This window comes from Cricetulus griseus (genome assembly GCF_003668045.3).
Source record: "Cricetulus griseus strain 17A/GY chromosome 1 unlocalized genomic scaffold, alternate assembly CriGri-PICRH-1.0 chr1_0, whole genome shotgun sequence".
Lineage (NCBI taxonomy): Eukaryota > Metazoa > Chordata > Mammalia > Rodentia > Cricetidae > Cricetulus > Cricetulus griseus.
In genome coordinates, this window is record NW_023276806.1 from 248507320 (window position 1) to 248531381 (window position 24062).

Sequence of the window (24062 nt, forward strand, 5' to 3'; positions counted from 1 at the left end):
TCCCTCGTCCTCAGCAGGCCCCGCCCGCTGCCCGGGCCTCGGTCTCCGGGTCGGCGCGCGTCGCTGTCGCTCGGGCGCCTGGCGGAAGATGGCGGAGTCCGGCGGCAGCAGTGGCTCTGGCCAGAGTCCGGAGCGCCCGAGCAGGTGAGTCCCGCGCCTCCGTGGGCATGCACCTTTCGGCCGGGGCGGCGCCGACCTGGGACCGCCAGAGCGTGATCGTTCCGGGAGTCCGGCTGCCACGGCCCTGAGCAAGCGCGCGGGCCTGAAAGCAGGCTGAGGCCGGGCTTCTTGGGAGCTGCGGAGCCGGAGGCTGAAGGGGGCCTGGGAAGGTGACGGACGTGGGAGGCCGCACGAGGACCCCGGGGCCCGGCTGGGGGCCAAGGCGTGCCTGGAGGAGAGACTGAAACCACCTGGCGACCTCCATAGGCCCTGATGGACAGGGTGCAGTCTAGGGGCCTGGCAGGGAATCAGAGGCCTGGGCATGTCTGGAGGGCGATATTGAAGACAGTCACCTGGGGGCCTGGGAATGCCCGGGAGACACTGGGGCCACTAGGAAACCTCAACAGGTCCTGGTTTGCAGAAAACTGTCTAGGGGGCCTGATAGGTGGACAAGGGGCTTGAGCATGTCTGGAGGGAACACTGGGGCCAGTGTCCTGACAGCCAGGGGAGTCCCAAGGGTTGTCAGAGATGGGGGTGTGGTTTGGGGAATTTGAGCACTGTGAAAGAGGCGAAAGGGTCTTGAGGGCGGAGTCTTTCTTTGAGACCCCTTGCTTCCATCCTCATTGGATTGGAGGTTTTTGCCCTCAGATAATGGAGCCACATCCATCTCTTTTTGGTCAGTGGGGTCCCCCTTTTCCCTGGTCAGCGTCTGAAGAGGGTTCTTTGGACGTGGGAGTTTTCATAAAGATGACAGATATCTTTAAATATTTATTTTGGTTTTTCCAAGACAAGGAGTCATGTAGCCCAGGCTGGTTTCCAAGTTGCTGTGTAGCTGAGGATAACACCACATTGCTGATCATACTGCCTCAGCCTGGTGTCAGGGTGGCAGGCATGTATCAACATTCCTGTTTGTGTGGGTCACCCCTACCCACTGCCACTTTTGAGACAGTGTTTCACTGGGTGGCACCTTGAATGTGCAAACCTGCTGCTGCAATACACTGCAGGGTTTATACACATTTGTGAACCGATCTGGAATCTGAAGGGAAGAGCATCTGACTTAGGGAGCACTCTTTTTTTTTTTTTCTTTTTTTGGGGGGCTTTCGAGACAGGGTTTCTCTGTGGCTTTGGAGGCTGTCCTGGAACTAGCTCTTGTAGACCAGGCTGGTCTCTGCCTCTGCCTCCCAAGTGCTGGGATTAAAGGCGTGCGCCACCAACGCCCGACTAGGGAGCACTCTTAGAGAGTACTCACACCCTACATCTTCACACTGACCCAGAGCCAGGAACTCCTGCCTTGGGAGGCTGAGGAGGACATTCAGACACTCTCTGGCTTGTGGGTGTTAGGAGCCAAGAGCACTGGTCCATGTGACAATGGGTGAAGTTGGCCCTCATGTGGGGGATCTATGCAGGGAAAGGCCTGTGGACCTAAGTCGGCATTGGGGCTGGAGGGTCATCGCTGACTGTGGGGAAGCCCAGTCACCAAGAGGAGACATAGACCCTGCCTGTTCCCAGAGGTGCTGATCAGTAACTGAGAGGTTCAGCATAAGGTCAGGGCATAGCCAGGGACTCTTCACAGGTACCAGTAACTGCAGAGCAGGGACATCTGCAACCAGAAGAGTGACAGCCGCTGGAGAGTAAGAGAGTGGTGGGTACTGGAGGCCTGTAGTGGGGAGCATGGAGACATTGGGGAGTGAGTGGGAGGGACACATGTCTCTGTGTCTGTGAGTATATGCTGTGTGCACGTGGGTGTCTGTGAAGGTCAGAGGAGTGAGCCTGATGAGGAGCTGTTGTGAGCTGCCCACTGTGGGTGCTGGGAACCAAACTGAGTCACCTGGAAGAAACCTTAACTGCTGAGCTGGCTCCAGCCCCTTTTTTTTGGGGGGGGGTGTTGAGACAGGGTTTCTCTGTAGCTTCAGAGCCTGTCCTGGAACTCACACTGTAGACCAGGCTGGTGAGTTTTGTTGTTGTTTGAGTCAGGGTGTCACTTTGTAGTCCTCACTGGCCTTTAGCACAGGTAGGCTTTGAACTCCTCATCTCTTGCCTTCAAGAGTATTATGATAATAGGTATGCATACCTCACCTAGCCTACTTCACTCCATTAAATTATTTTTGATTAATTATTGTTCTGAGATTTAGTTACTTTATGTGTGTGTTTTGCCAGCATTTGTCTATGTACCATGTGCATGCCTGGTGTCCTTGGGGGTCAGAAGAGCCCTGGAACTGGAGTTACATATGGTTGTGAGCCGCCATGTTGTGGCTGGGAATTGAACCTGGGTCCTCTGTGAGAGCTGCCAGTGCTTCACTGAGCCATCTCTCCATCCTCATATTTCACTCTTTTTAAATTAGCAGTTTATATTTTTCAAAGTGAGAAGTTTATTGACTTTAATTTATTAATGTGTATCCAACCCTCAAATCCATGTTTATTATTATTGTTATTATTGTTTGTTTTGTTTTTCCAGACAGGGTTTCTCTCTGTGGCTTTGGAGGCTGTCCTGGAACTCTCTCTGTAGACCAGACCGTCCTCGAACTCACAGAGGTCCACCTGCCTCTGCCTCCCGAGTGCTGGGATTAAAGGCAAGCGCCACCAACGTCCGGCCCAGACAGTGTTTTGATGGTGTTCCCAGTTCTAGATGTGTCAAGGCAGAAAGTTAGTTGGTTATGCCCATAGCAGATAGGCCACTACTGCCCCAGGGGACATATCCTGCTGTCTTTGCATATGGGGTCACAGCTAACATTGTTGATGGCAATTCTCCCAGGTTGTCAGGCCTGGCACCAAGTGCCTCGACCTCTTGAGCCATCTCCATGACATTTATTTGTTTGTTTGTGTATGTGTAGTATCTGTGTGCATGCCAGGTCAGAGGTCAGTGTCAAGCGTCTTCCTCTATCTGCCCTACCCCCTTTAGCAGTTGTCTGGAGAGGATTTGGTTTGGTTTGGTTTTGGACAGGATCTGTCACTGAGCCTGCCTGCCCATTTTGGTAATGGATGTACCTCTCTTCTCTCCCAGTGCTGTAGTTACAGGCATGCATCTCTATTCCTGGCTGGTTTTTGTTTATTTGTTTTTTAATATGGGCACTGGCCATCCAAACTTGTGATTGTGTAGCAGGCATTTTTGAGACTGAGCCATCTTTATAGTCCCTTAGTTTTTTGTTTTTGTTTTGTTTTGTTTTCTTCAGACAGAGTGTCATGTAGCTCAGGTTGCCCTCACACTTGAGGCTGGCCTTGAATTCTTTATCCCCCTGCCTCTATCCCTGTGGTTTTGGGATGACAGGTGTGTACCACCAAACCTAGGTAGCTTTTTATCTTTTGAGGTAAAACTTGTGTAACATAAAATTTATCCTTATCAGTGGACAATTCTGTGGCAGTTAGGGCGCCCTCAGAGAGACAATGCACGTGTGTGTGCCCCACTGGTCCTCTCCCCAGCCTGGCAGCCCTGGACATAACACATTGATGGGATTGTGTGAGGTGACAAAATTCCTGTCCCCTCCCCTCCTACCTCCTCCCCTCTCCACTCCCTCCTCTTTTTCCTTTCTCCCCCGACCCTTCCACCCTCCATGTCTCCTAACAGACTGGCATAGAACTGTGATCTATTAGCTTTTGTCTCCAGTCTTGGGTTTGGGTTTTGTTTTTGTTTTCTTTTTGTTTCGAGACATGGTTTCTCTATGTAGCCCTTGCTGTCTTGGAACTTGCTCTGTAGACCAGGGTGTTCTACAGAGAGATCCACCTGCCTCTGCCTCCTGAGTGCTGGGATTAAAGGTGTGCACCACCACTGCCCTGCTTGTATTATTTTGTTTGAGACAGGGCTTCCCTGTGTAGTTCTGGCAGTACTAGAGCACTGTAGCTCAGATCAATGGTGTGTGCTACCACACCTGGTCTGCCTCATCTGTCTTAAAATGCCACTTCCTCTGCCTGGCTCGTTTCAGCTTCCTGTTTCAAGGTGCATCTACATTGTGGCACAGATCAGTGTTTCATCCCTTTTCATGATCAAATAATATTCCAGTATGTGGCTAATCAACATTTTATTTATATTGTCGCCACCTGGTGGATGTCTCTGCTTGTTTTTTTTTTTTAAATAATTTTTAGAAGATTTATTTATTGTGTGAATATAGTATTCTGTCTGCATGTCAGCCTGCAGGCCGTAAGAGGGCACCAGATGGTTGTGAGCCACCATGTGGTTGCTGGGACTTGAACTCAGGACCTCTGGAAGAGCAGTCAGTGCTTTTAACCTCTGAACCACCTCTCCAGCCCAGCTCTGCTTGTCTTTGTGATAGTTGTCATTGTTTCTAACAATATCTCAGCCAAGAGCAGTACTGTCATGATACCTGTAATTTTAGTGTTTAGCATTTACTTCAAGTTTGAGGCCAGCCTGTGCTTGAGCTGCAGAGTGAGACACAAAAGGGAAGGGAAGGGAACTATGTCATAGGGGGCTGCTCAGTGGCAGAGGGCCTGCTTCGGACTCAGGAAGCCCTAGGTTCCATACTAAGTAGCAAAACCAGAGATTAAACTAGGCCAATACCCTGAGTCTAGTCATTCTTAAGCAAAGGTGTTTGTTTGTTCTGCAAGAGCTAGGAATAGTGTCTGCTCTGCCCTTGTGTTTCTCAGTGTCCACCCACATCATCATTGGAAGGTCAAGCAGCAGAACTCTGGGGACACTGTGCCAGACTGCCTGGTACCCATTCCTTCTCAGAAGCCCCACCTGCCATGCAAGATCCACTGAACGAATACTTTGGTCTGGGGGGGGGGGAGATAGTCCACATCCTGCTCCAAGCTGTGGCTTCAGGTCTGTTCAGTCTTTTGCCTGATTGGAGCTGGTCATTGGCATTTTAGACCAGTAGGGCAGTGTGCATACAGATGGGGCTCTGTGCAGAATGGCAGGCAGTGTCCATGTGGTGTCTAGTGACTGTCTTAGTTGCTACCTGGTGTGATTTGATGGCTGTCCTCTCTCAGAGGACCTTGTGGGTGGCTACTGTCTGCTCTGGGCAACTGTCTTAGGAGTCTGGGACACAGTGTAGTGAACCTCATTTCTCCAACTTGTAGCCAGGCCACATCCCTCCATGGAGTCAGACCTTTTTTTTTGTTTGTTTGTTTTTCGAGACAGGGTTTCTCTGTGTAACTTTGGAGCCTATCCTGGCATTCACTCTGGAGACCAGGCTGGCCTCGAACTCATAGAGATGCACCTGCCTCTGCCTCCTGAGTGCTGGGATTAAAGGCATGTGCCACCAATGCCTGGCAGAGTCAGACCTTTTTGGGGAGACATGTTGAAGTCCACAGGAGCAGAGACACTGGCTTTGACTATGCCACCATCTTTAGAGAAGTTCTGCAGCCTGTCAGGTCATGCCCTCATCTGCCTGTGAAGGATGGTGTCAGCTGGCCATGTTGGGGGTAACATCTGTGTTCCCCACTATGTCATGTTGATACAGCTCAGGGACACGCTACCCACACTGCCCCCTCCATTATGTAACTTGTTTGTTCTGATTTCTCTCTTGACTATGGGAGAAGGAGAACCTGGCTTCCCTTTCCTTGTCTCTCGGGAGCAACAAACCCTGTTGCCTAGTGGAGCCTGTCATAATGTCTGAGTTGAAACTCAGTGGATAGTACAGCCACCAAGCTGGTGGCAGGCAGAGAGGAGGCCAAAGCCTGGCCCAGGAAACAAAGAGCACTTGTTTTGAGAGACCTCCTCCCAGGTTGAGCCTGGCCAGATCCTCCTCCAGGGAACTGAGGGCTGAGCCACCAGGGCTGTAAAGATAGGATGTCACGTGGCCATGAGAGGCCTGCCACTTGGCCTCTGGCCTCATTTGGAGGACAGGCACATGGGAAGTAGTAGCCAGAAGGCTTGTCATGGCTCAGTGAGCCAGGCTTGTCTAAATATTCCCTTGATTGTCCCCACTAAGGCCAGGGCTTCTAAGGAGGCTGGTTCTTCCCAATGTTAGGAGGACTCTGGAGCCACCATGGCCCCTGCAGAGGGACAGCAGTCAAGAGAGTGCTACTTCAAAGCCAGACCTTGGCCCTTGGGGTCATGCAGGCATGGGAGTAGCTAGGGGTTGTGTTCGCTTATGGGACACCCTATCATCCTGACTACTGCTTCTCCACAGGGCTCACTGGGTACCTAGGTGTCACTCATCACATCATAGTCAGGTGGGACCAGGAGCGAGGAACATCTGAAACACAGCAGTGCTTTGGCATGGTGACCGGGACTGGGCTGAATTGGCTGGCCTCTGTGGTTTTCACAGGGTAGGAACTGTGCTGAAGCCACACAGGACACATGTAACTAGACTGTATCAGCTTTTGAGCACCAGGGACAACTTCCTTGCTGTTGGCATGGTTACTTGAAAGATTGGTTTAGGGTTGGTTTTTTGTTTGTTTGTTTGTTTGTTTTTGGTTTGTTTTGTTGTTGTTGCTGTTTTGGTTTTTTGAGACAGGGTGTCTCTGTATTGCTTTGGAGCCTGTCCTGGAACTCACTCTGTAGACCAGGCTAGCCTCAAACTCAGAGATCCATCTGCCTGTGTCTCCCAAGTGCTGTGATTAAAGGCATATGCCACCATGCCTGGCCTGAGAAAGGTTTTTTTTTTTTTTTTTTTTTTTTTTTTTTTTTTTTTAAAGATTTATTTATTTATTATGTATACAACATTCTGCTTCCATGTATATCTGCACACCAGAAGAGGGCACCAGATCTCATAACAGATGGTTGTGAGCCACCATGTGGTTGCTGGGAATTGAACTCAGGACTTCCAGAAGAGCAGCCAGTGCTCTTAACCTCTGAGCCATCTCTCCAGCCCACCCCCCCCAAGAAAGGTTTTATTAGTGGGTCCAGTGCCCTGTTGGCATGGAAGCCTGGCAGTTTGCTGACCCCTTCCTTACCCTGGTCACTTTTTCTGCACCTGAGTATAGGGATGGAGGGCCTCCATGGCTGTGGTGCCCTGAGGTAGGGATGGGTGACATTGGGAAACTCCACTCTCAGCACACCTGGCTTCTCAGTTCAGTTGGCACCTAACCTGCAATGGTGTCCCTGGCCCCTTGTGTGCTTGTAGATCAGGTGTGGGCAGAAGAGAAAGAAGCAGTCAGAGCAGGGGCCACTCAGATCCTTCTGTGTTTGAAAGCTTCTGGGCCTGGGATAGAGTGGGCTTGGGGGACAGTGGTGTGTGGCACTGGGCAATGATGCACTGAGCATGGTGGGGGCCGTAGCCTCTTGGGTCTCCACTCAGCTGAGGTTTGTAGGCTGGGAGATGAAGATGTTCCATCAGGGGGTGTGGGAGGCTGAGACTCAGTGGCCTGGAGCAGCTGTGCTGCTGCAAGGGTCTTGTGGACAGAGGTGGCTAGGGTCGAGGCTCACAATCTTGTCTCTTCCAGAAAGTCCCCTGGGGCTCTCTCTGCTCAGTGAACCTGGTGGGAGTGTGTGACTTCTTCCAGCCCAAGACTGCCATTCCATGTAGAAGAGGTTAGCTGCCACCCAAGGCAGACCCTGAGCCAGGGAGTCTTCCTTCACTTACCAGCCACCCTGCCCAAGCCCTTGGCCTGATTATAAATTATTGTCTCTTTCTCCAGCTTGGGCCAGAAGGACCTTCCTAAGATCACACACCTGTCTGACACTTTGCTGAGTCTCCAGTTTCTCACAACAGAACCTCTTCTTTGCCCGTAGCTGATGGTTCTGTGTCCCTAAACAGTGCCGTCTTGTCTTATGTCCTCTAGGGCCTCGGCAGCCAGCATGGTCAAGGGCCATCTGGGAACAAGGTCTAGGAATGAGTACGAAGATAGTCCTGCACAGCCTTCCCTTAGCTGGAAGGGAGTGAAGGCAGACGAACTATCCAGCTGCATGCAGTGGAGGTGGGGGCCTTCGGGTCCCCAGGCAGTAGACCCCCCTGCTCTAGTAGCTGCTGTACAGCTGTGTGGACTGGCTCTCTTAACACTTGTTAACCTCAGCCTGGCCCTTTCTGCGACGCCCTACCCAGCACACTTCCCGAATCCTGTGCATCCCCAATGGGGTCTGAGCATCCACTCATGCTCAGCTGCCCAGGACTAAGCATCCACTGTGCCCAGGAGCAAAGGGAGCTTCACTTCTGCAGGGTGAGTGCTTCTGGAATTGAGCTCTCTCAGCCTGCAGGGTGCTACCTTCCAGCTTTTAAAGGGACTGGTTGGGGGGTAGTGGATCGAGGCTGAAGATGTTTTCTGACACCACAGCCATGAAATTCCACAGGGGTCAAAGCCAGGAACCGGGCGGGGCGTCTGGGCTGGATATCCGGAGCCTGCTCTCCAAGGGACGGGAGAATTTGAGCCCAGCTTGAAAGCAGAGAGTGAGAGCAGAGATGTGGGGCTCCTGGAAATCTCCTGCTACCTGATGGTCAGTGCTGGGCTGGGTGGGGGAGCTGCCAGGTGACAGGCGTCCAGAGAGCCACTGAAGCTCCCCCAAGCAGCCCCCCCACCGCCCTCAGCAGCCACTGTGTGCTGGGTTGGGGGAAGCTTCTGGGCACACTCTGCCTCCTGTCTGTATCCTTCTTCAGGTGCCAGTGGTCCCCATTGTGTGTCGTAGAGTGATCTGGGACACACACAGCACATGTCCCTGATCCCCAGTATGGATTCCACCCCTTAACTATCAGCCTTCAGCACTCTAGGAGGGTGTGGGTCCGTGTTGGCAGCTTGTTGACCTTTCTAAGGGGCTCGTTGAGGGCCAGGGTGGAGTGAACTGTCCTGGCGTAGCTGCTACCCACTTGCCATCAGCTTAGCCTCCCAGCATAGACAAGAGTCCTCTGGTGCTGGCCGATTGGCAGCCTACCTCTAGATTCAGTGAGAGACCTTGTCTCAGGGGAATCTGGTGGAGAGTGATGGGGGCCAAATTTGACTACATATAGGATCCTGTCTCAAGACAGCCAGCCTGATCAGCAAGAAGGTTCAGCGGGTAGCGGCCTTTGCCATCATGCCCTTCCTAGGATCCTGGTGGTGGAAAGGCAGACTGACTTCCACATGCATGCCATGGCACATGTATGTGTGTAGACACACAGGCACACACTGGAGGAATCTCAGGAAATCTGTGTTCCCTCTCCCTAGCCACTGCCCACCTGCCGATCTAAGCTTGCACACCCCTCCAGCCTGGCAACTCCACAGGGGAAAGAGAACCTCCTCCATCTGGAGGTGCCTAAGGAATCCCAGTGGATGCCAGGTGGCGGTGGCGCACGCCTTTAATCCTAGAACTCAGGAGTTAGAGGCAGGAGGATCTCTGAGTTTGAGGCTAGTCTGGTCTATAGAGTGAGTTTTGGGACAGCTACAGAGAGAAACCCTGTTTCAGAAAAACAAAGAAAGAAAGAATTCTGATTGCCTTAGGTGGGCCACTCCCTCATCTCATCAATCACTGTGGCCAGGGCTCCAGGAGGCTGTGGTTGCCAAGCAAGGCATGGGTCTACCTGATCACCCTGTATGGGCAGAGTCGGGAGCTGGGGTCCCTACCCCAGCAAAATGTATAAGAGATGAGGTTGAGTGGGAAGAGCTGGTTTAGACGACTGCAAAATGGAGAGGTTTGCTGCTGGGCTGTAATTAGGGTTCTGGGGTTTTGCAGGTTGGGGTGGCCTGGGTGGCCTAGCATGTACCTATGTGCCCCATCAGTGCTGCCAAGGACAATTGGCTTGTTGCTCTCCTTCACTGTAAGTGGGGCATAGTGAGGGCTGAGGCCACTCATCAGTGTAAGAGAGCTTCAGGGACTGGATCTCATTTGCCATTTGGCTGGACCTTGGCACAGGCACCTCTCTGGGCTGTGAGGGGACTGATGACATAGGGGGGTGTGATAGTGGGGTTTACTGTAAGCAGCTGGCAGTGCAGGATAATGAGTCAGGGTAGGGGAGCTGACCACTTGCACGTGTGTGAGGGTATAGAGTCCATTCTTAGAAACGGGGGCCCACACTGGCATGCATACTTTCTAAAGCATCCATCACCAACCCTCTCCACCCACTATCTTTGTACCCACCCACTGTCCAAGGGGGCTAACATGGCTGAACTTCACTGTGACAGGAGAAAGATCCCTTCTGACTGGCCTCCCAGAGCTCCCATCTTAGCCATGGGGAGCCAAGCTAGGCGCAGATAGATGAAGTTCTGAATGGAACAGAGAGCAGGGAAGACAGCCAGGCAGGGGCCTGGGCCCAGGAGTCTCCCTCATCAGGCGGTGGGGTGCCTGGAGGAGTCCATTACATTCTCCCTCTGGGGCGAAGTTTGGTGCTTTGCCCCCCCCCCCCCCCCGGCTTCTGAGCTCTATGCCCCAGCTCAGCTGGGCCTTTATGCCCCAGCTCAGCTGGGCCTTGGGGAGTGGACCCAGCTCCGGAGTCTAAGACCTCTCAGCTGCATCTCAGTGGTGTCAGGGCTGTGGGAGCTAGGGCCTGAGCTGGGAAGGAGTCCTTGTGATTGCTGTGTGTCTTGGGCACTTGTGAGGCTCTGTGCTCAGAGCCTATCCTCTTCACGGTTGTGGGACAGCAAGTGAGCCAGAGTCAGGACTGCAAGTCCCCCTCATGACCTGCAAAGTGTGTCCCTCTGTGGAGGATATTCTCATGGTGACTCCCAGTACTGTGGTCCGGCTGTGAGTCCAGATAACAAGCTGTGGACAAAGGACTTGACACTGCTCGTAGAGTTCAGCCTGGTCTTTTAAGGGGCTTCTGCCTGCCCCTCCCAAGTTCTGGGTTTCTTTTTTTTCACAGGCCAGCCTGGAGCAAGCCTACTGCAGGTGCCTCCTCCCCCTGACCCCCACATTAGAGGTGAACCCAGAAAAGAGGGCTGCCACTGCTGGATGAGGGAGCAGGCTATGGGCTGGGAGCCATGCAACATCCCAGGGGAGGGCTCGCTGACGTGAGTGAGTGGGGGCCACTGGCTTGTGGGAAGTGCCAGAGCACAGTGAGTTGATCTTGTAGCTGGAGTGCTGTGCCCAGAGCTAGGAAATATTGGGTAACCATGACAACAGGACAGGGTGGGTGTGTTGGACCCCAGAGCTCTACACCCTCTGCCTTGGTAGTTGGGGCCAGAGCCACTGGGATGTTGGTAGGGACATAATGCTGTGTAGACAGAAAGTTGAGGGACCCAAAGCCAGGGGAGGGTCCTCTACCTCAGTTTCCCTATATTATTATTATTATTATTATTATTATTATTATTATTATTTTCATTTTTCAAGACAGGGATTCTGTGTAGTCTTGGCTCTTCTGGAACTCACGCTGTAGACCAGGCTGGCCTTGAACTCACAGAGATCCTCCGCCTCTGCCTCCAGAGGGCTAAGATTAAAGGTGTGAGCCACCACCTTTTAAAGGGAGGACATTTGCTAGCTCATGGGGAGTCACAGGGTCCTGGGGAAGCCTGGTACCTGCTCTGTGCAAGGGTCCGAGGGTAGTCAGAGAGGTGAGTACCCAGTGAGATGAAACCTCGGGCCACCATGCTCCTACATAGCCTGAACCCAAGCTCCCCCCATTCAGGGTTGCTGACATGCCCATCTGTTGACATGCCACTATCTTCTGCCATTCAGGTCTTTGCCCCATTCCTGCCCACTCAAGCTCTCTGGGAATGGTCTTGAAGATGTCTAGGGTCCTGTTACTGATCTGAGGTGGCCAACCTGACATTGCACTGTTCCCTGAAGCTCTGTCCCCCTTTTTCAGTTCAGGGGACCAAGGGTGGAGCAGCAGTGCGGCTGGGGTGTGAGCCAGCCAGCCATGTCTGCTCCAGCAAGCCACATGGACAATAAAAGTGAAATTGGCTTTCAAAGTAGAAGTGGCCAGGCTGGGGGAGCAGGACCAGCGTCAGAACAGGGTGTGTGAGGTAGCGGGCTGCGTGTTGTGTGGGGGTGGGAATGGATTTTACTAAACCCCAAAGAAATGTTTCCATGAAATTCCTTCTTGTTCTTGCCTGTTTTGGATGTCCCAAGAAGAATGGCTCTGGGGTTTGGAAAGCTGGCCTTAAGGACAAAGCCATCAGCTAGCTGGGTAGGGGCTGGGGTCAGTGTCCCCTCCCAGCTCCCAGTGCCCCTTGAGACTCTGGTATAGCGGGGCATTGGGCTCTTCTCTGGTTGCCTGCTCTGACATAACGTCCTCAGAACAGGGTTGGAGTTGAGAGTGGGAACTGATAACTCAAGCAGTGGTTCCCACACCCTGCTCCCCAACAGGTGGTCTCCTCAGCACCATGCACCTACTTGGGGCCTAGCACGCTTTGGATGGCCTGAGTGTGTGCTGTGTCCAGCACAGGCTTGGCCCCTCTCTGGGTATCTTGGGCAGTACTGAGGAGATATGGAGGCAGGGGGATGGCAAGATGACTGGGCCTGGGCCAGGCCTGAGGTGCAGCCAGGGTGGGTGGTGAGTGGCCTCTGGAGACTGTCCAGTCCGTGGCTGCTGACGCACTGGCTCTGTGACTCATGGCCCAGCCACTATGACTCGAATGGTTGTCTGGAGATTCAGACTGGCTCAGGGGGCCCCACCATCTGGCCGCCCACTGTCTAGAATGTTCTGAGTAATGGGTCCTCCCTCCTCCCAGTGCTGGCCCTGGTGCTGGTGGAAGTGACCAAGCAGGACAACCCTCTTGTCCACCCATCACTGCTCTGGCTGAGCACTATGGGGGCTGGGAGCATCTCAGGTGGGAGCATCTCAGGGCAGCTCAGCCAGGAGGGACAGGAGCTCACCCCAGGCCATCAGCTGCAGAGACCTGAAGACCAGAGGTGCCACTGGCCACGTCTGCTGCTTCTGCCTTCCAGGCCCAGGCCACACATTTCCTTGGGGGGACCTAGACTCTGGTCACCTCTTTGGATACCTATTTAAAACAAATTACATTTATTTTCTCCTCCTGCAGGTGTATACATGTGCACACATGACATTGTGTGCTTGTACAAGTCAGAGAATGACCTGTGAGAGTCATCCCTGTCCTATGTGGATCCTAGACATTGTCAGCTTGACAGGGTTGGTGACAAGCGATTTCACCTGCTGAGCCATCTCAACTTTGGTTCTTCCCCCGCCCCCCCAGGAAGGTAACTGCAGAGGACTCTGGGTGACAGAGACACTGTGTCCTCCTTCCTCCCTGGGGCAGTGCCATCTGGCTCCTTTGCTCTCCCAGGCTGTCTGTCATACCAGCTGTGCCCTGAGCACCTCCCTGCCACCTGAGGATGTGGCACTGGCCACCTGTGACAGAGACCCCAAGACCCTTCCTTTCCTGCCTATGCCCTCAGGGGAGCAACTACAGGTAGATAGCAACTACAGTAGATAGAAGAAAAATGGGTCCACATTATGTATACAGGCCTTTCATTAAAAAAAAAAAAAAAGCAAAAAAACAAACTTGCCGAACGTTGGTGGCACATGCCTTTAATGCCAGCACTCGAGAGGCAGAGGCAGGAGGATCTCTGTGAGTTTGAGGACAGCCTGGTCTACAGAACGAGTGCCAGGATAGGCTCCAAAGCTACAGGGAAACCCTGTCTTGAAAAACCAAAACAACTTTTACTAATCTATAGTAATTTCATACATGTTGTGATCCTATGCACCCCCAATTTCTCTACCCCCTATTCTCATTACACGCATGCGCGCGCGCGCGTGCGTGCGTGCGTGCGTGTGTGTGTGTGTGTGTGTGTGTGTGTGTGTGTGTGCATGCGCGCGCGCATGCATACTCAATTGAGTCCAGTTACTGCTGCCTGCTGGAATGTGGGTGAGCCTGTTGGCTTGCTTTTGTACAGGGAACCATTGGTTTCCAAGTGCAGTCACCATGGCATGTGTGGAGGATGCCACCTCACAGTCCTCCTCACCCTGTGGCTCTCACATTCTTTCTGCCCCTCTTCCACAATGTTCCCTAAGTCTAGAGAGTGTGGGCTGTTGATGTCCTCTCTAGGACTGAGCACGCAGTCACTTACTCTCTGCACTCTGACCAAGCCTCTGCATTAATTGCTGCCCAGCTCTTGTGGCCACATGTGAGCAGTGCTAATCCCAGAGTGTGGACAGAAACATCATTCTGAAAGTAGTTTGGAATCATGTCTGTTTAACAAGATAACTGAAGTAGGACCCTCTACCCCACAGGGCAACAGCTTCTGGCTAGGTTTGAAGTACTAACATGGGTTCCCTCCCATGGATCCAGGCACAGGTCCAGTCAGAGCAGTTGTTTAACCCTGTGACTGTGACGCCACCAGTGGCCTGCATCTCGCTGACAGGCTAGTATAGTGCAGGATCCAGCCTGCATCTCGCTGACAGGCTAGTATAGCGCAGGATCCAGCCCCAGGTGAGAAGACGGTTGAGATCTTTGTTTCCCATGACCAAATGGCACCTTAGGCACTGCTGAAGCTAGGCAGCAGTGCCTCTCCTTCCCTGTCATTCCTTACGTATGCACCATGACAGTCGCACACACTGCATGTAGATTCTACTAGTGTGGTGTCATCTGGAGATGACGGAAAGTGGGTTAGGAGTGACATGTTCTACATAGGTGCGTCATGATGTAGGAACATGAGGAGTATCGGTGGTTTTGTTGTCCATGGGTTGCAGGTTCCATTCCTCAGTTTCCAAGTGACAGCCCTTTGCAGATGGGAAAGCTCAGTGTGGCCCTGCTGAGGCATGAGCTCCTGCTAGCACCAAGTGTCCTCTCGGGTCTCAGGGGCTCTGCTTCTTTTCCTGTTAACCCTCAGCTCCCAGCCTCTACATCATCCTTTATTCGTTTACTTATTCGTTTATTTATTTATTGATATATATGTTTTGTATGCCTGAAAGTCTGTATACCACATGTATGCAGTACCTGTTAAGTCCAGAAGAGGGCGCAAGATCCCCAGAACTGGAGTTAGAGATGGTTGTGAGCCTCCATGTGGTGCTGAGAACTGAACCTGTATCCTCTTCAAGAGGCGAAGAGCTCTTAACCACTAAGCCATCTCTTTAGCCCTAAGCACCTTTCATTAGGATGTAGGCTTTGTATTAATTTCATGATACTTTTTACATATGGAGAATCACAGTAGCTCAGTGTCCAAAGGACAAATGTTCCATTGGTGCATTACATCTGATACAAAATCTTTCTCTTGTCCCAAGTATCCTTAAACTAAGGAAAGGTCCTTAGGTGACTGTGGAAGTCTTTGTCTCTGGCTTTTTGTCCCTCCTCAAGAGGGTCTGTGTGTCCCTCTCCAGGAGGTCTGTGGGATATGGAGGTACACAGTGATTCCAAAGGACCTTGTTCCCTGACAGCTGAGGAAAGCCAACCCAGTGTGTCACAGAGGACTCTTACCTTATATAGCCACTGGTTTTTGTTTTGTTTTGTTTTGACTTTTCAAGACAGGGTTTCTCTGTAGCTTTGTAGACCAGACTGATCTTGAACTCACAGAGATCTTCCTGCCTCTGCCTCCCGAGTGCTGGGATTAAAGGCGTGCGCCTCCACTGCCTGGTTTGACCACAAGCACCTTTACCTACTGTGCCATCTTGCATTCCCCACCTGTCCTTGCTCCCTGCCAGCAGGATGAACAGCTGCATTGTGGCTCCTCCCAGACCATTCATCTAGGGTATATACACATGTCCTGTGTCCCGTGCTCCTCCTAAATCCTGTGAAGTCACAAGGTAGGGTCATGTGTGCGAATGGATGACTGAATTAATGATGCAGGGTAAGAAGAGGACCTGGGGTCAGTAGCTTCTGGGTCTGGCCTGGTCCACCCCACATGTGCAGGTGCCCTGGAGAGGTTAAGACACTGCCTTGCCTAAAGGGTCACTGCTATTAGTGGCCCTCAGAGCTACACCTCATAGCTGTTGGGCTTCAACCTGGCTCAGGCCAGCCTGCAGCTGTGAGTAACTCCGGGAACTCAGTGGTAGGATTGTGTGTATACCAAACCTCAACATGTAAAGCCAGCGTCCTTACAGTGGGGTCACTGCCATCCAGGGACAGCCAACCAGTGAGTCTCGATTTATTACATTTATTTACTTTGGCAAAATGAGTCCCCATCCATGCATGGAGGTCAGAGGACAACTTAATAAATCTGATCTCAATAGCTTGTGGTTTCCTGGTGTCCAATTTGGCAACTTTACCCAATTGAGCCATCATATTGGCCTTTTATTCTGTTTTATTGAGGCAGGGAATTTCAGCTCAGGATGGCCTTGAACTTGCAGCAGTCCTGCCTCCAAACCCTGTGGACTTGGAAGACAGGACTGTATTTTAACCAGGCCCCAGGAGGAAGATGCACCTCTCTCTCCTGAGAAGGAGGCTTCACAGGGTCACACAGGCTGTTACCCCTCACAGTAGCATCTAAGCCTGGCTGTTGGTCTGTGGCTTCTGCCCTGACCCAGGCTTTCACTGCACTGCATCAGATAGGCTCAGGCAAGCCTGGGCTCTCAAGGGCTCCACAGACACAGGCACCAGCCCCAGAAGCCTCAATGTCTCCCTCAGTGGGGCAGCACAGGTATGCCAGCTCCAGTCTCCACACAGCTCTGGGTTGGTTCCTGTCCTGTCTTGATGCTATGGCCCCATCTGCAGTTGGGACAGGAAGCTAGGCCTGTGTGCTTTGATGACCATTGGCCTTATTGCACAGACTGTATATATTCACTGAGTGTCTCAGTTTCCCCAGATCCTTGTGGGTCATGAGGGATGTCAGGAGCATAAGTGTCCCAGGACTCTGGGGACCAAGCCACAGGAAGGCCTGGGCCCTGCCCATGGAACTAGCCTGATGAGGGTGGCCCTGGGACCTTGGTCTGTGATGGAGCCCAAAGTCCTTGAGTCCCAGGCCTGTTGGGGGCTTGGAATCAGAAAGTGGGGTCTCAGACTGCCACAGTAGCCTGTCCAGAATGCCATTGTGCTTAAAGAAGACAGAGGTGGCTGCTAAGATTGGCACCTTCCACCTGGTCCAGGAGAGACCACATGACAAGCCAGGGTCTTGGATCTACCTGGACCCCTTCCCTCCCCAGCCCCAGCAGCTAGGCACCTGTATTACTGGCCATTCCCCAAGACTTTGGCATTAAGTGCTGATCCTGGGTTTTCCTACCCAGGGCAGCCTGTGCCTCTCCACACCACAGCTCCTTCCTCTGGGTTTGAGCACCACCACCTTATCAATGTGGCCCTGCAGTGTCTCTGATCCTCCGCCCAAGGGTCTCTAAGGACCACCAAACTGGGCAGCTGGCCAGGGGTCATGGGAGCCGGTACCATGTGCAGCTTCAGTAAGAGCCAGCTCTGAAAGCTCCTTATTTGGGGACTGGTGGGAAGGGGGTCCCGGACCGTCCCTCATTTCTTGGAAAGCCCAGTGCCCCACATTCCTGGCCCAAGAATGGAACAGCAGGTCCCAAAGGGCTGATGGTCCTGAGAGGGACAGAGAGAGAACTCAGTAGGGGGAGGGTGACTGGTCCTGTGGGTATGTGGGCTGGGAAGGCCTGGTGGAGACTCCCAGCAGCATGGCTCCACCCCTGCTCTGAGAGTGGGGTACTATGTGCAGAGCTTCAGTAAAAGTATCCTAAGGGAACAGCAGATGGGCTGCTGGGGGCTGGGCAGAGTAAACTGTGTCAGGGAAATGGGGACAGACCACTAAAGGGTGTGAGGATATGCTTGTCTTTTGGCTTTCCTTGTTTTGTGTTAGACAGTCTCACTGTGTGTACCTGACTGTCCTCGAACTCACTCTGTAGACCAGGCTGGCCTTGAATTCATAGAGATCCGCCTGCCTCTGCCTCCTGAGTGCTGAGGTTAAAGGCTGTGTCATCACACTCCATTTATTTGTGTTTATGAAATAGGTGCTCATTCAGCCCCAGCTGTCATTAAACTCTCCCTGTTGTAGATGGAAGCTTTTATGTGTTCTGCCTGGTCCCACTTGAGAGTCCCTGCAGCCTCTTATGAAATAACACTCTGAGGCTTAATATTAATAAAAATTGTTTGGCTGATGGCTCAGGCATATACTGACTACCTCTCACAATTAAATTAACCCATTTCTATTAATCTGTGTATTGCCACGAGGCTGTGGTTTACCAGTGATGCTGTGGCATGTTACTCCTTTGGTGGTTTCAAGGTATCTCCCTGACTCCGCCTTCCTTCTCCTAGCATTTTTTTGGATTTCCCACCTAGCTATATTTTTCCTGGCCATTGGCTGAAATAGCTTTACTCATCAGCCATTAAAAGCAACACATATTCATAGCACAGAGAAGGACATCCTACATCATCTTCCTTGTCTGTCTAAATACAAAGGAAGGCCTTAATTTTAACACAGTAAAATTACATATAACAAAACAGTTATCAAGCAAGAATTACAGTTACAATATTTAGTCTGTTTGTATTTGACAAGTTAAAGAAAATGCTCTATTGTCTATCCTAGCTGAGGATGACTTGAACTCCTGATCTCATTTCCACTTGCAGAGTTCTGGGATTACAGGCCCTCACTGGGGGATCCTAGGTAGGGGCTCCACCCCAGAGCTGTGTCCTAGGGCATCCTGTTTTCAGGTGGACAGTCTTCCAGTATTTCCTGTGCGGCACTGGCTTAGCCTCTACCTTGTTTCTGGACTTCTCAATCCCTCCACAAGAAGACCCTCAAGTGTTTAATGGTCCCTTCCCCTTCTACCTCCTGTGCCAACTGCGTCCTCCCCTGCCTGGGGCTGCTCCTGTCACTCAGTACTACAGTTCCAAATGTCCTCTGTGTCAGTGTGCAGGTGTGTCCCCACTTGGAGGGCTCTGAGCCATATATCCTCTGCTGTCTTTGCAGCCTGGCTGATAGGAGCGGGGCCCTCAACTGCACCTTCTCTGCAGCTGGCCACAGTGCCGGCCTCCTGCAGGGTCTGGCTGCCCTCCGTGCACAGGGCCAACTGCTCGACGTGGTCCTCACTGTCAACAGTGAAGCTTTCCATGCACACAAGGTGGTCCTGGCAGCCTGCAGTGACTACTTTAGGTAAGCCTGGCCCTGGGAACTTGAGTTCACACTTCTGCCACCTATGTGGGGACATATGTGGCAGCCACCTCTTTGTTTTAAAGACACTGTTTTACTATGTACCTTGGACTTACAGTGGCCACCCCCTACCCCCCATCTTCTGGTGTTGAGGTGACCTGTAATTTCTGTCTAAGTTTCTTTTATTTTCCAGTCCTAGCACATGCTGAGTAAGCACTCTGCCACCATGCTGAACCCTTACGTTCCCCCTCTCATTTCAATTTGTCTTGTTTTGTTTTTTGAGACAGGGTTTCTCTGTGTTAACAGCCCTGGCTGTCCTGGCACTCGCTCTGTAGACCAGGCTGGCCTCGAACTCACAGAGATCCTCCTGCCTCTGCCTCCCAAGTGCTGGGACTAAAGGTGTGCACCACCACTGCCCAGCTTCTTTTTAAATTTTTATTTCCTTTTTATGTGTGTGACGTGAGACACAGGGAGCTGCAGGCCATCAGTTCTCTCCTTTCACTGTGTGGGTCCTAGGGATCAAACTCAGGTGTCACGGTTAGCGGCAAGTACCTTGACCCACTGAACCATTCTGCAGGCTTGTCCCCCATCCCTTTTTCTGTCTTGAGACAGATACAGATCTCATGTAGCCCAGGGTAGCCTCATACTCTCAGTGTAGCCCAAGATGCCCATGAACCCCTGATCTTCTCTCTGCTTCCTCCTCCATATGTGGTCAGTCGCCCTCTTCCTAACCCTTCATGCACTGCCTGCCATAGGGCAGGCACTGGTGTAAGCCATGTGTCTCAGCAAGAATAAAGTAGTAATGAGCCCCTTGCTGTCATCATGTCCCCTCCAAGTCACTAAAACAAACGGCTGAAGGACTGGAGAGACATGAGAGACATGGTATCCAGGTCCTGTGGTATCTGCATGGGGGGTTCTCCTCTTGTTTCCCCCATGGCCTCAGGCCTGCACTGACACGTGGGTGTCTACTTTTCCCTGTTCTGGCACTGAGTTAGAACTAAAGGTCCAAATGGAGCTGGTTGGTTAGGGGATGCCCTGCCAGCAGGGGTGGAAGCTGGAATGGTAACCCTTGCAGACCTGGGCTAAGCCTCCTTCTCCCCCAGCTGTGACCCCCCATTCTAAGAGTACCAGATCTTCCAGGTCCACTGCCACCCAGGTGTGCGTATTAGGCCACATGTCCCTCTAGGCCCAGCTGTCCTCCCTGGGGCTCAGTGAATCCATTCTGGGGAGCTGCTGCAGCCAAGCCAATTGGGGCATCGATGCTATTTTTACTCTGGATTTGGGGGCGGGTGGGCAGCCCAGCCAGCAGTGCCTTTTAAAGGCACCCCGCTCTGGCAATGCAGCCCACGAGGCCTTAAAAGGCAAAACTCCATCCCGTCGTCGTCGTCGTCTGGCCTCTTTTCTCACTTAAGTGTCCAAGGTCTGGTGGGGACTCTGAAGGACAGGCAGGGGCTGGGGCTGGGAGCTGCTCTGCATGGCCCCTGGGAGGCCCTGGATACTGACCCACGGGATAATGCCATTAGGTGGCAGCCCCTCCATGGCCCCCATGGCCTCCTTCCTGGTGTGACCTGGGCTGCCTAGGCGGCATGGAGCACACCACGGAGGGTGGGCATCTTTGATGATGGGAGTGCCCCCCCCTTTCTGGCAGCTTTCAGCAAAGCCTGTTCACAGTTGTGAGGGCTGCTCTGAAATGACAGAACGTCACCCAGGGATTCCTATGGACCCTTTGAGCACAAGCCAGCCCTCTCCTTCCTGCTGGAAGCTGAGACTTGACCCCAAAGCCTTCCCAGAGCCTCCTACATATGGGTGTTGATCCTCTCACCAGCTGTCACATGGCTCCAGAGATCCCTAGCAGAGGTCTCTCACAGGCTGAGGACTCAGGTGATTCTGGGCCATGTCTGAGCACCAGTCAGCTCTTTGGAGCTATTCCCCGAAGACAGCAGTAATGGACACAGCCCTTGTAGGCAGGGACCTCTGGTACCTTTTCAACAGACTGGGGAAACAGGGCAGGCCCTTGGATCTCTACTTCACAGGTTACAGGCTGGAGAAGTTGGTCCTGCCTCAGGGAGTCCTGGGTTCTGGTAGTGGCGGGAAGCACAGGCTGACCCTGTCCCTGGAGCTCAAGGCAGCAGGTAGCTGCACACCTGCAACTGCTGCTCTTCAAGAGACCTGCCGGACATCCTTGGGGTCAAGGTGCCGGCAGTAATGGCTGACTCTGCTGCAGCTGCACAGGGTCAGAGTCTGGGGTGAGGGCAGAACACGGCTTGGGCGCACTGACAGCCCTGCTCACAGGTGTTGTTGCACCTCCAGGGCCATGTTCACCGGCGGCATGCGCGAGGCCAGCCAGGCGGTCATCCAGCTCCAGGGTGTGTCTGCGCGAGGCCTGCGCCACATCATTGACTTCGCCTACAGTGCTGAGGTGACGCTGGACCTGGACTGTGTGCAGGATGTGCTGGGTGCTGCCGTGTTCCTGCAGATGTTGCCAGTGGTGGAGCTGTGTGAGGACTTTCTGAAAGCCGCCATGAGCGTGGAGACATGCCTGCACATTGGCCAGATGGCTACCACCTTCAGCCTGGCTTCACTACGTGAATCGGTGGACGCCTTCACGTTCCGACACTTCCTGCAGATTGCGGCGGAAGAGGACTTCCTGCGCCTGCCACTCGAGCGCCTTGTCTTCTTCCTGCAGAGCAACCGGCTGCAGAACTGCGCCGAGATTGACCTGTTCCGTGCTGCTGTGCGCTGGCTGCAGCATGATCCAGCCCGCCGTGCCCGTGCCAGCCTCGTGCTGCGCCACGTGCGCTTCCCGCTCATGCAGCCCGCCGAGCTGGTGGACAGCGTGCAGACGCTCGACGTCATGCTGGACGATGCCCTGTGTCGCCAGTATCTACTGGAGGCCTTCAGCTACCACGTGCTGCCCTGTCGCCAGCATGACATGCAGTCGCCGCGTACTGCTGTACGTTCGGATGTAGCATCCTTGGTGGCCTTCGGAGGCACGCCCTATACTGACAGTGACCGAGCGGTCAGCAACAAGGTGTTCCAGCTGCCTGAGCCTGGGGCCCGCCACTTCCGCGAGCTCACGGAGATGGAGCTGGGCTGCAGCCACGCGGGTGTGGCTGTGCTGGATAACTTCGTGTACGTGGCAGGCGGCCAGCACCTGCAGCACCGCAGCGGCGAGGGCGCTGTGGACACCTGCTACCGCTATGACCCGCAGCGCAATCGCTGGTTGCGGCTGAGGGCACTGCGCGAGAGCCGAGTGCAGTTCCAGCTCACAGCATTGGGTGGGCTGCTGTATGCCACGGGTGGTCGCAATCGCGCAGGCAGCCTGGCTTCCGTGGAGCGCTACTGCCCACGCCGGGACAGCTGGGACTTCGCCTGTCCGCTTAAGCGCCGCACCTGGGGCCATGCGGGCGCTGCAGCTGCTGGTCGCCTCTACATCTCCGGCGGCTATGGTGTCTCTGCTGAGGACAAGAAGGCACTGCAGTGCTACGATCCTGCAGCTGACCGCTGGGAACCCAGGGCGCCCATGCGCGAGCCCCGTGTGCTGCACGCTATGCTGGGTGCTGCTGGCCGCATCTACGCCTTAGGCGGCCGCATGGACCACGTGGACCGCTGCTTCGACGTGCTGGCGGTGGAGTACTACGTGCCCGATGCCGACCAGTGGACTAGCGTGGCCCCTATGCGCGCCGGCCAGTCGGAGGCCGGCTGCTGCCTGCTGGAGAGGAAGATCTACATCGTGGGTGGCTACAACTGGAGGCTGAACAATGTCACGGGCATTGTGCAGGTGTACAACACCGAGACAGACGAGTGGGAGAGAGACCTGCACTTCCCCGAGTCCTTTGCAGGCATCGCTTGCGCAGCTGTCCTGCTTCCCCGCGCTGGTCACGGGAGGTAGCTCTGATCCAGGCCTGGCTGTGTTCCCCACGAGTGTCGGGCCCCCACTTCTGGGGTCCCCACCTGTCACCCCTGAGCCAGCAGAGGTTTACGCACCATGGCAGCTACTGTCCAATGTGCATCTCTGCTCTGCCCTGTGTGGCTCAACCACTATTTCCCTCAGCCCTGGCCAGACACTCCGAAGTAAGTTTGTGGATTCGAAATAGCCAAGTTTCTGTGGGAACCACTCCTGCCTGTCTCCTGGCTGGCTAAAATCCCTGCCACCAAGCCTGACAACCAGAGTTATGTCTTGGGACCCACAAGGCAGAGAGAGAAACTGACTTCTTAGAATTGCTGGCTGATCCCCACGTGGGCACCATGGCACACACGTGCACACAATTAAGTGTAATGTCAAAGACTGTCAGTCAGCTCTCCTGGTGCCTGGGCAGCATTCAGGATGCAGGAGCCAGAGGGAGCCCCAGAAGCACCCTGACAGGTGGCAGGTACAGAGATACCTGTCTTCACTCCCCAGTTAACTTGCCCTCCTTGACATGTGCACTCCAGGGGGTACACTCCAGAAGCATCCCCAAGAGGCTCCTGGCCTCTACAGGTGCCATCTGCCTTTATAAGAAGACAGTCAAGTAAGTGCAGTGGTCTGTTCCAGTACTCTGGAGGCTGAGGTGGGAGGATTATTGCAGGTTCTAGGCCAGCCAGGGCCACTGAGAGAAATTCTGTCTTAGAACAACAAAACCCACAGACACCAAAACAGAGGAAACACAGAAGCCAACTGTTTCAAGTGGGGTGTCCTCTGGCTGTCAGGTGGGGTGGCCTGTCTGCCTGAGGTTGTGGAGGAAAATAAATGACCCGTCTTCCATGCTGCCTGCAGATGGATACACTCCCAGGTCTGACACACTCATGGGTCCTGGACTCTGGGGTATGGAGTGGGGTGGATGCTGTGCCCTTGAGCTCCAGCAGCCCCACAGAGGTGTCAGCCATGTCTTGTTTTATTGTTTAAACCCTGAATCTCAACTTCCTTTCTTGTTTCACTTTTGTTTAAGGAAGCCAGCGCCACTGTCTTCCAGATAAGATTTGTTCTCTGTCGATTTAAAGTGTCTCTTGCTGCTCACTAATGGATGTCGCCTTTGTGCGACCCCCCTCACCGCATGAGTAATTAACCATCTCCTTTGCTGCAGACCGCTGCTGATCAGTCCTTTTATTTAATAAAGACTGGTGGAAGGATGGA

At 53.3% G+C, this 24062-nt stretch overlaps 1 protein-coding gene across 3 annotated transcripts; it reads left to right on the forward strand.

Moving 5' to 3' along the window:
- Positions 1–24062, forward strand: Klhl26 (kelch like family member 26). 3 transcript variants are annotated; one of them, XM_035451132.1, is made up of 5 exons: positions 31–144; positions 7840–8214; positions 12946–13120; positions 18770–18952; positions 21260–24062. In XM_035451132.1, the coding sequence occupies exon 5, from the start codon at positions 21264–21266 to the stop codon at positions 22839–22841; it is 1578 nt and encodes a 525-aa protein (XP_035307023.1). In that variant the 5' UTR covers positions 31–144; positions 7840–8214; positions 12946–13120; positions 18770–18952; positions 21260–21263; the 3' UTR covers positions 22842–24062. The 3 variants fall into 3 exon arrangements, with proteins under 3 accessions (XP_027250493.1, XP_035307022.1, XP_035307023.1); XM_035451131.1 differs by lacking the exon at positions 7840–8214 and having other exon boundaries at positions 23–144; XM_027394692.2 differs by lacking the exons at positions 7840–8214; positions 12946–13120 and having other exon boundaries at positions 1–144.